This window comes from Mobula birostris, chromosome 15, assembly GCF_030028105.1.
Source record: "Mobula birostris isolate sMobBir1 chromosome 15, sMobBir1.hap1, whole genome shotgun sequence".
In the NCBI taxonomy this organism is placed as follows: Eukaryota; Metazoa; Chordata; class Chondrichthyes; order Myliobatiformes; family Myliobatidae; genus Mobula; species Mobula birostris.
Genome location: NC_092384.1, coordinates 5,069,835 through 5,083,213, shown reverse-complemented (window position 1 = coordinate 5,083,213; position 13,379 = coordinate 5,069,835). Strand labels below are relative to the sequence as shown.

The following is a 13,379-nucleotide window of genomic DNA, read 5'->3' as shown; positions in this document are numbered from 1 at the left end:
CTTGGAATTAAGGGAGCATATTCTAGTTGGCTGCTGGTGACTAGTGTTTCGCAGGGGTCGGTGTTGGGGCAGCTTCTTTTCACACTATATGTCAATGATTTGGATGACGGAATTGATGACTTTGTGGCCAGGTTTGCAGAAAATACCAAAATAGGTAGAGGAGCAGGTAGTGTTAAGGAAGCAAGGAGTCTGGAGAAGGACCTGGACAGACTGGGAGAACAGCCAAATAAGTGGTAGATGGAATAATATATTGTTGGGATGTGTATGGTCACATACTTTGTTAGAAGGAATAAAGGCGTAGACGATTTTCTAAACAGTGAGAAAAATTCAAAAGTCAGAGATACAAAGAGTCATTGTGCATGATTTCCTGATTTGGATCAGCAGGGCAGCATTGTGAAGATCATGTTTCTTGATTTCTCAACTACCTTTAATACCATACAGTCCACTTTGTTGAGGGGAAAGCTCTGTTCAATGCAGGTTAGCACTTCCATTGTATCCTGGATAATGGACTACCTGACTGACAGGCCACCGTCTGTGCAGCTTCAAAGCTGTGTGTCAGACATGGCTATAAGCAGCACTGGGGCCCCACAGGGGACAGTGTTGTCTGTCTTCCTGTTTACCCTGTATGCCTTGGACCTTAGATCCAACACTCAGTCATGTCATCTGCAGAAATTCTCTGATGACTCAGCAATAGTTGGGTGTATAAAGGGAGGATGAGAGGATGAATACAGAGCCCTGGTGGAGGACTTTGTCAAATGGTGCAGGCTGAATCATCTGCAGCTCAGTATCAGTCAGACAAAGGAGATAGTGATGGACTTTAGGAAAACCAAGCCTGCACTGCTCCCTGTTACTATTGATGGTGAGGACATGGATGTGGTGGAGACCTACAAGTACCTGGACATGAACCTAGATGACAGAATTGAGTGGAGCACCAGAGGGCCAGAATTGCTTCTACTTCCTAAGATAAATGAGGTCCTTTTGTGTATGCAGACTTCTCCTTCACATGTTCTCCCAGTCTGTTGTTGCCAGTACAATCCTCTATGTGGTGATGTGCTTGGACAATAGCATCAACATGGGTGATGCCAACAAGCTCAATAAACTGATTAGAAAGGTCTGCTTATTATAGGAGTCAAGTTGGACACGCCAGAGGTTGCAGTAGAACAAAGGACCCTATGGAAAACCCTGGCAATCCTGGACAATGTTTCTCATCCTCTGAATGCCACCTTGGCTGAACAGAGGAGCATTTTTAGTAATAGACTAAGATAACTGCACTGCTCCAAAGAACGCTATATGAGGTCATTCTTACCCTCAGCTGTTAGGCTCCATAAAGAGTGATTCTATAGCCAGGTGAAGTGGTGACTCCCTTCTGTTAGACTGTTTGAGGTAACTTATTTTTTATTCTTTCTCACTTCTCTTCTAATGTTTGTATACCTATGCACCTATAATGCTACAGTGATACTGTAATTTCCTCTGGGATCAATGAACTATCTATCTATCTGATGGTCAACTTGCAGAATTGAGACAGTGGTAAGAAGATAAATGCAATGTTGGCATTCATCTTGAGAGGACTAGAATATAAAAGCAAGGAGGTGATGTTGAGGCTTTATATGGTATTGGTCAGACTGCATTTGAGCATTGTGAACAGCTTTGGGCCCCTTACCTAAGAAAGGATGTGCTAGCATTGAAGAATTTCCAGAGGAGGTTCATGAGAATAATTTTGTGAATGAAAGGGTTAACATATGAAGAAACTTTGATGGCTCTGGGCCTGTACTCATTGGAATTCAGAAGAATGAGGAGGGATCATATTGAAACTTATCAAATATTGAAAGGCCTAGACAGAGTGGATGTAGGGAGGATGCTTTCTATAGTGGATGAGTTTAGGACCAGAGGGCACAGCCTCAGATTAGAGAGACATCCATTTGGAACAGAGATGAGAAGGAATTTCTTTAGCTAGATGGTGGTGAATTTGTGGAATTCATTGCCATGGACAGCTGTAGAGGCCAAGTCATTGAGTATATTTAAAATGGAGGTGGTTAGGTTCTTGATTAGTTAGGTCATCAAATGTTATGGAGAGAGGGCAGAAGAAAGGGGTTGAAAGGGAAAATAAATCAGCCGCGATGCAATGTCAGGGCAGTCTCGATGGGCCAGATTGACTAATTTCTTATGCCTTGTAAGAATAAATGGACTTTTGATATTTCTGTTCACAGTGAGGGAAAGTTGCATGCTCACTATCAGCCTGAACAGTGGAGAAGAAGCAATGTTTGATGTTGCATTCAAACCAACCTTAGCTCGACGTTTAGAAGGAGCACTCTACCTCACTGTTTTCAATAACCAATATGAGGACATCATTATACATCTGGTTGGTGAGGGTTACCAAGATGATGTCACTCTGGACAACATCCATGGACTTTCGCAAAGTGGTGAGGAAGGAAACATCACTAGTTCTCTGGAAGACAAAGATATTGAAGGTGAGTGCTCGCTATCATTCTCCTGCAGCACTGTGAAAACTCCAGGTGCCAATCATCAGAATGCTTTAAGTTGTCTGTAATTTCACAGTGATTTCCTCATTGTAATTTTCTATTGAGCTCCAATTAAGTGTAATTGCTGTTGATTTGTTTAGTGATGCTGTACATTTGCAGTGCTTCAGAGTCAGTGCGCTGGCTCTACAACACATACTCGAACAAAGAGCAAGCTTCTTGCATTTCCAACACAGAATGCTGGAGGAACTCAGCAGGCCTGGCAGCATCTATGGAAAAAAGCACAGTCAATGTTTTGGGCCAAGACCCTTCAGTAGGACCTGCCTGGCCTGAAGAGTTCCTCCAGCATTTGTGCATGCCACTTGGATTTTCAGCATCTGAAGATTTTCTCTTGTTTGCATATCCAATGTGTGATCATTGCCAGAGTTGAAAAGTCAACTCTTTGACAAGTGAGTCATGCCTAGGTATACTGATAACGTTATGTTCTTTGGATATCTCCAAGTGACATCCTTGCAGAAAGAAAACTGGTTCTGAGCTTCAAAACTAAATTACACAATACTAGAGAGTTAAGTCAGGATGGTTTTACTGAAAACTTTATTTCAATATGGAAGATTGCAGGTCTAGTTCTGGACCCTTGGGCTGTACTAAACTCTGTGAACAGCTGGCTGGCACCTAAATCAATGAGATCTCTTTGTCTACACTATTTACTGTAATTGATATCAGGACTGGAAAGGAAAGGGGAAAGAAGCCAGAATGAGAAGGTGGGTGTGGTGGGGGAAGGAGTACAAGCTGGCAAGTGATAGGTGAAACCAGGTGAGAAGGGGGAGGTAAGTGGCTGGAGTGAAAAGCTGGTACAGGTATAGTATAGGTGTGCCAAGTATAATTCATTTGCTGTTTCTGATTTGTTACAATATTTTCATCCAATTGTAAATTAGAAAGGGAGTTTAAAGCTAGAAAAAAATATACTAGGCTTACAGAGTCACCCTGGAATATGCCTGTGTTTAATCTGACAAATGTGGCAGTTCTTTTGTGGTTGTTAATGGTAGGGTGATTATAGTACACCAATGCTTCATCAGATGTTGTAGGGATTTCACAGGTTTTGGGTGTTGTTTCTATATATTAACCACGAGTGTGGGACAGAATCAAGTACCAGACGTACTCATTTCTCAATTGCTAGGAATTAGTGGTGTTTGGTATTGTGGCTTTCTGGAGATTTACATAAATATTGCTGTGTAGGCCTAATTGTTTAACAATGTTGTGTAGTGACAGTTTAGATATTACTATCAAGACAATGCCTATACCCTGTTCATGCCCATAGCCTTTCAACTTCCTCTTATAATTCAGCATATTTCTGGTGTTTTTCACTTACTGATTTCTTATGTTATGTGTGCCTGGAATGGCTATATCTATAAAGTAAGTTTTTCTTGCTTGTTTATCCAGTAATATTATATCTGATTATTATGGATTGTCCTATCTGTAATAATGAATCAGTTATAGTATAATTTGTGGGACTCTAACTCTAAAACTGGATCAAGCTTGCATTTATAATAAGGTTTGGTGTCTTTTATGAGTTTATATTTTAAAACAAGGTTTTGGTGAATGATGTTTGCCACTTGATTGTGCTTGTGTAGGTAATCAGATTGAGTTAAACTGCTACAGGATCCTGTAATGTGTTAGATTGTTTCTGGTTTCTCTTGGCATTTCCTGCATTTATTATCTTTAATTTGTATTATTTTATTATGTATTTTTGATCATTGGAACCCCTCTGTTTCTGGGAAGCGGTCTCCAGCTCTGATCGAGGTTTATCCTTACTTTAATATTATTATTATTATTATGGCTTGTGAAGGACAATATTGTGGCAAGCATTTGGTCCCAGATGACTGACACGAAAAGTTCGTTTATCTCAACTGATGTCTTTATTGCGGCAATCACAAAAACAGACCGGGCACTATGACCCAAGAAGATAACCCACTCAGTCACATACAGATGAGCGGAGTGATTATTGCATATCCCAGTTACAGGAAGGGTGACACACAAACAAAACATACAAGTGAATAATTGTATAACCCAAACTTAAGTGTAACAATAAATGAATTTGAACATTCCACCATAAACCCGCGAAAGCGTTGTAAAACAGGAACAATAAATGGCGCTGGCCACTAGGAATGCTGGGGCAGACTGCTTTCCATGCCCCCGGAGCACCATATTGCCCCCTCCTGAAGGGTCAGCCATCTCCAGCAACCCCAGACTCCACAACAAAATCCAAGAATCCCGGTGGTGGTTGACACTGCTGCCTGGGACGCGGGGTGCCTGGACTCTCCCAGTGGAGGCACTGTTTAGCGAGGCAAGAGGCAGGGCACACAGAGTGTCACTTGCTTCCTTCAGCCTCACTGGTTCAGTGGTGGCCATGGGCCAACACAGTGCCAGCTGATCCCAGTGCAGTACAACTGCCTTCTGTCACTCAGGAAACCACACCCAGTATACCACATGGAGATGCAGTTGTGCACCTCTCCTGGCCCCTTCCAATGGCTTTCCAGCTTGGGGATAGTCCCTTCTTCTGGATGGGCAGTAGGCCCATGCTTACAGCCCCCCCGCCGCTCCCAGTAAAGTCTTATCCCTGTCTGCGGGCATCATAAGCCCATTTTTGGCAGTCACTGGCTGTGTTTTTCTTCTGCTAAGCTGCATCGTGAACAGCCTGCAGGCATCCCATGAAGGGTTCAGGTACTCCAACCTGGCCTCCCCAGGCTCAGGGGTTTGGAAGGTGGGGGGCACGGTAGGCCAGCACCAGATCCACTGGTGTGCACAGCTCTCGCCCAAACGTAAGCATAGCAGCGTACACCTGGTGCTCTCCTGAGCTGCTGCCCGGTATGCCCATAACAACGGGTAGATGGCGATCCCAGTCAGGCTGGTGCCAACTGAAGGGCATGGCATGCTGTGTAGCCAGCCTGTGATTGAAGTGATCAACCAGCTCATCACTTTGCGGGTGAAGGGGCGTGGTCTGCATTTTTGTTCCCAGCCACCTGCGGACTTCACCAAGCCCCTGTACCTCAAAGTAGTACCCCAGTCACTGTAGAGTTCCTCAGGGGTGCTATAACAGCTGAAGAAGTCTCAGGGGGGTGGTGTTCTGGTCTGGGACCACGTACTGTACGTGTCAGGCCACTTCATGAAGTAATCCTTGGCCATGACGAAGTAGTTGTTCCCAGCATCAGTGCAAGAGCAAGGGGCCCAGGGTGTCTACCACTACGCCCACCACTGGGGCCCCCACTAGGTACTGCTGCATTGGCACCTTTGACCCAGCCCCTTCTGGGATGTGCAAGTATTGCAGCAGTGCACAAACAGCTACACGTTCTGCCTTCCCCCAGGCCGATGGAAGTGTTCGCTCAGCTTGCCCAATGTCTTCGTAACCCCGAAATGACCAGCCCCCACCAGCCAGTGCATTGAACACAGCACTGTAGCATGGAACCAACTGGGGGACCACCAGCTGTGAGGGATGTCTGTTGCCTTCGGGAAAGTGGCACCGCTGGAATAGCAACCTGTTGTGCACCTCCAGCGTGCCCCACTGAGAGTATAGGGCTTTGGTCTCTGGATCCAGGGCAGAAACCTCCCCCACCCTACCCCAGCCGCCATCCCACACTCAGCCATCCCCTCACCCAGGCTACCATGGGATCACTCAGCGCTCGCTGAGCAGCTGCCAGTGGGACATGGTGGAGAGGTGGCCACCTGAAGTGCCGACACTGCTGCTTGCCCTTGGCTCCACTCGTCGAGGTGGTGACAGTAGCGACACTCGCTGGCCTCGCGGGGATGGCGAGAGAGGACATCAGCATTCCGGCGCGGTGCTGTATCTCAAGATCATCATCCTGGAAAGCCTCCAACTACCACGCCATCTGCTTCTTGGGACCGCAAACGCTCACCAGCCAGATCAGCTACACGTGGTCCGTGTGAAGCAGGACCTGTCAGCTGAAGAGGTAGGGGTGGAAATGGTGGAGGGCCTGGACTACGGGCAAGAGCTCCCAGCAGATGACACAACAGCACCGTACAGAGCGGCTGAGGTGCGGCTGAAATACTCCACAATATGTTCTGCTTGGATCACATCCTGTGACAGCGCTATTGCTGTGTCTGCATGAACAATTAGGGGGCATTCTGCTCCAGGGTACGCCCACACCGGGGCTTGGCTGACCGCAGCTCAGAGCTGATTGAAGGCGGCAGTGCAGGTATCAGTCCAGGCGAAGGGCCTCCCATTATCGGTGAGCTGGTGAAGGTGGAGAAAGTACTTATAAACCGGTGGTACTACGATGCCAGGCCCAGAAAGCTGTGAAGCTCCGAGACATCACGGGGGTAGGCCATTCCCTGATACTATCCCTTACTCCTTCCGCACTCACCACATGCCCCAGGAGCATTGTCTGAGGGTGCAGCAGGCAGCAATTTGAAGGGTTGGGATGCAGGTTCACCTGGTGGATGGTAGTGAAGACCTCTTCCAAGTCCTGCAAGGCATCATCAAAAACGGCAGCATGCACAAGGACATCGTCCATATAGCTAACACAGTGATTCTGCGGAAAGTGAGCTAGCACCCTCTCCATCTGTCTCTTCAATGTGGCTGGGGTGTTACACAAGTCAAACAGCATTACCCAGAGGTGCCACAGCCCTTGACCAATGATGAAGGCAGTCTTGGGCTGGCTCTCCAGGGTCAGTTTGACCTGCCCATAGTCACTGTGGAAGTCAAGAGAACTGAACCCGGTCAAACCAGCAATATAATCTAGGGCATCATCAATTCGAGGTAGCAGGAAGGAGAACTCTGGGTCACGGTATTGAGATGGTGGTAGTCCACGCAGAACCGCCATGACCCATCTTTCTCCCTGATCAACACCGCTGGGGTTGTCCATGGGCTGTCAGAGGGCTCGATGATGCTGGCTGCTGCTGTCTTTTTACTCCGCTGCCAATCATTAGCCAAGCACAATACGAAGTTGCTGCAAGCAGATGGGCTGAGCTTCCCAAGTGTTTGTGTGGTGATGGACAGGCCCCAAGCATTTTCAGTCCTCTTCCCTTGCTGCAAAGAAGTTGACGTGCTGGTCCAGGAGGTCTTTCAGCTGCCAAAACTAGTCCTGATCCAAGCCCTGAGAAGGCCTGGACCGTTTCACTGGAGGACCCCGCGGTATTGCTGCCGAAGTCATCACGATGTCCCGATGCGGTCTCTGATGACAGTGGCACGGTGAGCTTCGCTGGGGTGGTCATTGGTGGTTGTCCTGGGTACATCCACATGGCGTCCTTCCCCACCCCCCCACACTCCCCAGTGGGACAGCAGGTCCAGGCCAATAATGCAGGAGTCCCAGATGTTGGTTAGCCACACCTCATGCTCTGCTGTGTTTTTCCTCACTGCAATGTGCAGCCACCTTTTCCCTTTCATTGCCGCACAGTTGCAGGTAACCGTACCAGCTGGACCACCATCATTGTTCACCAGGTGAGGATGGCGGGTCCGTGTTGGGGAGAACACCCGGACGGATGATGGTGATGGTTAACCACGTGTTCACTAATGCATGTAATCTGATGCCCTCCACATGCAGTCCATGTAAAAGACCATAAAATACAGGAGCAGAATTAGGCCATTTGGCCCATCAAGTCTGCTCCACCATTTCATCATGGCTGATCCAATTTTCCTCTCAGCCCCAATCTCCTGCCTTCTCCCCATATCCCTTCATGCCCTGACCAATCAAGAAGCTTTGCTCTTCACCTAAATAACCTACCCAGGGAGGCAATAATGGAGGAATTCTCCTGGAGGTCTTGGGCTACGCTGGAATGCCTGGGGTGGGGGGGCGGGGGGGGGTCTAAGGTTGCTTTAGCTCTCTCCGTCTCTGCCAGCACCTTGGCCAGCAATGGTGATGATGTCAGGCCAACGTTCTGCCAAAGGATCCCTGGCGACGGTGCCTGATGGTGCCTGCCACATTGCCCATCCTCCCACGTTGGAGTGTCTTGGGTTCGCTGGCGCAGGCTGTGAGGGAGGTAGGTGGTCCACTCCGCCTTGTCCCCCTGGGTTGGGGGGGCGTGAGTTTCCCTGGGAAGGCACAATGATCGTTTCTCAGGTTCTCCCTCTTGGTTGGCGTCCTGTCTTCAGGAGATGAGCTTAGAGGTGTGGGGGGGCATACTACTCTGTCCCTTGACTTATTCCTCCCGGCTTAAGGTGCCCTATCTGACTTTGTAGCTCTTCAATTTCGCAATCAATTTCTGATCCCACTCCTGACACTCATGTGGCAAGCATTCAGTTCACGATGACAGACGACAAAAGCTTGTTTATCTTAACTGACGTCTTTATTGTGATAAACACAAGAACAGACGGGGCGCTATGACCCGCGGAGGGAACCACTCGGTCTCATACAAACAGAGGAGGTGATATTACACACCCCGATTATAGTCAGGCAGCCCACAAGCGAATAATGGTATAACCCAAGCTAAAATGTAAGAATAAATGAACTTGAACATCCCACAATAATTGTGAAGGTATTTTAAGACAAGAACAATAAATAGTGCTGCTCAGTAGGAATGCTAGGACGGGCTGTTGACTAGGCCCCCGGTGCACCGTGATATGTTGGAGGAAAGTATGTTGGGTTGTGGAAATGATAAGTTTGCTGTGAGAGTGAGCATAGACTTGAATGGTCGAATAGTCACCTTCTTTGTCGGCATAAATGAAAAATAATATGATTATCCGATTAAGGAGCATTTTATTTTGATTCACCCTAGCAACACATTTGAACCACATTCAGTTTGGAGACTGCCACATCAGCAAGCCTTATCAGGTGACCTTCACAATCACCAATCGAAGTGCAACAGGTGTGGTCCGATTTCACTGGTCCTCAGACATCAAAGAACTTAGGATCTCTCCACAGGTAATTAAACAGGCCTGATGAAATCTAGTATCTTCACACCTGCAACAAGGTACATTTCCTGTAACATAAGTTAATATCCAGAGAAAAATCAATTGTCTTTCCTCTCCAAAACACTGACTAAGTTACAGCCTTCCAAATCTATGGTCGTCCCGTAGCAAAGCAGTTAGGGCGATGCTATTACAGCTCGGAGTATCAGAGTTCAGAGTTCAATTCTAACGTCCTCTGTAAGCAAGTTTATATGTTCCCTCCTGTGTGAGTGTGGGTTTTCTCTGGGTGCTCCTGTTTCCTCCCATGATCCAAAGACATACTGGTTTAATGGGTTAATTGGTCATTGTAAATAGTCCTGTGATTAGGCTATGGTTATATCGGTGGGTTGCTGGGCCTATTTCACACTATTTAATTAAATTAAATAAATTCTAGTTCAAAATGAATTATACTACAGATTTCATTTACAAAGATAAGCTCTTCTTTCTTGAACATTAACATGACTGACCACACCATCCTCTTCCGTCTGAGCAGGAATACACTGGTCCAGTTCCATTCCGTGTTCGAGAATCAGCTGCAAGATCTTCTGCATTTACCTGGCTGATTCAGGATCCTATTTAATTTTAAATAAAATTCTTCACTGTCTTCACTATCACATCTGTTAGTATCATCTTCATGCTTATTAACCATACTTTGTGTGTTCACATGCAAATTGTTTATATAAATAAACAACAGAAGTGCTGGCACTAACCCGTATGGCATTCTACTAGTCAGAAGCCTCCAGTCTGAAAAACAACCTTCAACCATTGCGCTCTGCTTCCTACTATTAAGCCAGTTATGAATTCAATCCACTATCTCTTCTGGATCCCATGCAATCTAACCTTCCAGACCAGCATGCAAGACTTCGTCAAAGGCCTTTCTAGAGTACATGTAGATAACCCTGCCCTCATCAATTCTCTTTGCTCCCTCTTTGAATAATTCTAGGGGCTTGTCAGACATGATTTCCCACATACAAAGCTTTGCAGATTATCCCTATTTAGATCTAGTTTCTCCAACTGTTGATAGGTCCTGTCCCTCAGAATCTCCTCCAGTAACTTACCTACCAATGACATCATCATTGTCCTTATTAAATGATTAGCTTCATAATTTCTCCTGCAACTTCATACAAGGTCTGAGGAAGTATTTGGTCAGTCCAGTGTCTACATTAAATGCTTTAAGGCTACTAATAGCACCTCTCCAGTAATTAGTATGCAGTACAAGACACCATCACTTATTTCTTTCACATTCATCATTTACTATACAGTAAAATCTGATGAGAAACCATCGTTAAAATCTTGCTCATCTCCTGTGGCTCTATAGATGGACAGTTATGCTGATCTTTAACGGGACCTACTTTATCCTGTTCCTGGCCACTCTTTTACTCTTAATATATCTGAAGATTCTCTTGGAATTTTTCTTAACTGCCTGCCAAATCCATCTCACACCCTAATGATTGCCTATCGCATCAACAGGTCAACAGAGGACGCTATTTCCATGGCACTTCACTCTGCCCTGACCCACCTGGACAGCCCCAACTCTTACGTCGGAATGCTGTTCATTAACTTTAGTTCACCATTCAATACTGTGAACCCCTCCAAGCTGATCGCCAAACTTCGCCAGCTTGGTATCAGCTCATCCCTCTGCAACTGGACCTTGGACTTTCTGATTAACAGACCCCAATCGGTTAAGTTAGACAACCTCTCCTCCTGCACTCTCACCCTGAACACCGGCGTGCCTCAAGGCTGTGTCCTGAGCCCTCTTCTGTACTCCCTTTTCACCTATGACTGCATTCCTGTACATGGTTCTAACTCCATAATCAAGTTCGCAGACATCATCATGGTGGTTGGCCTGATCAGAGGGGATGATGAGACGGCCTACAGGGATGAGGTCCAGCACCTGGCCGTGTGGTGTGCCGACAACAACCTGACCCTTAACACCCAGAAGACCAAGGAGCCACACTCACGTCCCTATCTACATCAACAGAGCTGTAGTGGAGCATGTATTAAGCTTCAAATTCCTTGGTGTCCACTTTTCTGAGGATCTCACCTGGTCCCTGAACTTCTCCATCCTGATCAAAAAGGTGCAACAGTGCCTTTATTTCCTACGAAGCATCAAGAAAGCTCACCTCTGTCCCAGGATACTTGTACTGCTGTACCATTTAGAGCATATTCACCAACTGCATCTCAGTGTGGTATGGCAATTGTCCCGTATCGGACTGCAAAGCACTCCAGTGTGTGGTGAAAATTGCCCAGCGGATTATGTTCCCACCATTGAGAACATCTACCATAAACGCTGCCTAGGCAGTCGAAAAGCATTATCAGGGATGCATCTTACCCTAACCATGGACTTTCTACTCTCCTCTCATCCGGTAGGCGCTACAGGAGCCTCCGCTCCCACACCAGCAGGCATAGGAAGAGCTTCTTCCCTGAGGCTGTGACCCTGCTGAACCTCTCATCACAGCGCTAAGCAGTATTGCACCCATATTGGACTGTCTCAGTACTTTTATATTTGTGTGCTGTAGCATTTACTTTTTATTCACAGCTATTTTGTAAATAACACTATTCTTTGCATTTCTAGTTAGATGTTTACTGCATTTCATTGGCTTTGTATCTGTACTCGGCACAATGACAATAAAGTTGAATTGAATCGAATCTAATCTAATCTAATTTTGCCCTCCTGATTTCTCTCTTAAGGGTACTGCTGCACTTTTTATAGTTATCAAGAGATTCACTTGTTCCCAATTGCCTAACCTCAATGTATGTTTCCTTTTCCCTGGCCAGAATTCCTTTATTTCTCTCATTAACTGAGATTCCCTAAACGTTCCAATCTTGCCCTAAGTCCAAGCAGGGACTCATTTATAAACACCTCACATTTGCCAGATATCCCTTTACCAGAAAGCAGTCGAGCTGATTGAGCCCTCTGCTTCCAAAGCATAAGACACTTTATGCTTCCAAAATTGACCTTGTCCCAGTTTAGAACCTGAGCCATCCTATCTTTCTACATAACTATTTTAAATCTTATAGAATTATGGTCACTGGTTTAATGCTCCCTGACTGACACTAAGCCACTTCTTAAGCGAAGCAAAGGCCCAGTGTATACTTTCTCTACTGGGGCCCTCTATATCTAGATTAAGGGAACTTTCTTGGACAGATTTAACACACTCAACTCTTTCCCAGCTGTTTGCACTATAGGCAGCCCAGCCAACGTTAGGAAAGTTAGAATCTCTTACTGACACCTCATTATTATTCCTACAGGTATCTATGATCTCTTTCCTAATGTGCTCCTCTACATCCCATTGACTGTTGGGAAGCCTATAACATAGAAACAAGAGAGGGGTGATCCTTTGATGGTACTAAATTCTAGTCATATAGCTTGACTGGATGATTCCCCCAGGATTATCTCCTCCAAGCACTCTTATGAATACCTCCATCAAAAAGGAAACTCCCTCACCTCTCTTACCTGTAACTCCATCACACCTGTAATAACTGTATCCTGGAACATTAAGCTGCCGGTCTTGCCCTATGCTTGTCCACATTTCTGTTAAGGCACAATAGCCTCGTCCCCAAGTTTCATTTAGTTAGTATTTACAGGAGATTTCCAGGAAGATGTCAAATACAATGTGAGTTCCCAGCAAGTTGTCAATATTTGTAAAAAAAAAGTTTCCGGGTATGAAATGATATTCAGGAGATAACCCATTGGAAAAAGTGAAACCCCTTTTTAGCGAGGCATGAATCTGTAACCTGTTTATCGTAGACCTATCATTAGTTTTAGACAATAGACAATAGGTGCAGGAGTAAGTCATTCAGCCCTTCGAGCCAGCACCGCCATTCACTGTGATCATGGCTGATCATCTACTATCAGTACCCAGTTCCTGCCTTATCCCCATAACCTTTGATTCCGCTATCTTTAAGAGCTCTATCCATCTCTTTTTTTGAAAGCATCCAGAGACTTGGCCTCCACAGCCTTCTGGGGCAGAACATTCCATATATCCACCACTCTCTGG

The 13,379-nt window shown here is 45.9% G+C and overlaps 1 protein-coding gene across 8 annotated transcripts in view; it reads left to right on the top strand.

The window, feature by feature from the left end:
* The window catches only part of hydin (HYDIN axonemal central pair apparatus protein), a 981,559-nt gene that overhangs the window by 781,269 nt on the left and 186,911 nt on the right, over window positions 1-13,379 (top strand). For all 8 annotated transcript variants that reach the window (XM_072279252.1, XM_072279251.1, XM_072279249.1 and 5 more), the window contains 2 exons: window positions 2,208-2,468; window positions 9,207-9,352. In XM_072279252.1, coding sequence (XP_072135353.1) covers window positions 2,208-2,468; window positions 9,207-9,352 — 407 coding nt within the window. The remainder of the gene's footprint in view (window positions 1-2,207; window positions 2,469-9,206; window positions 9,353-13,379) is intronic.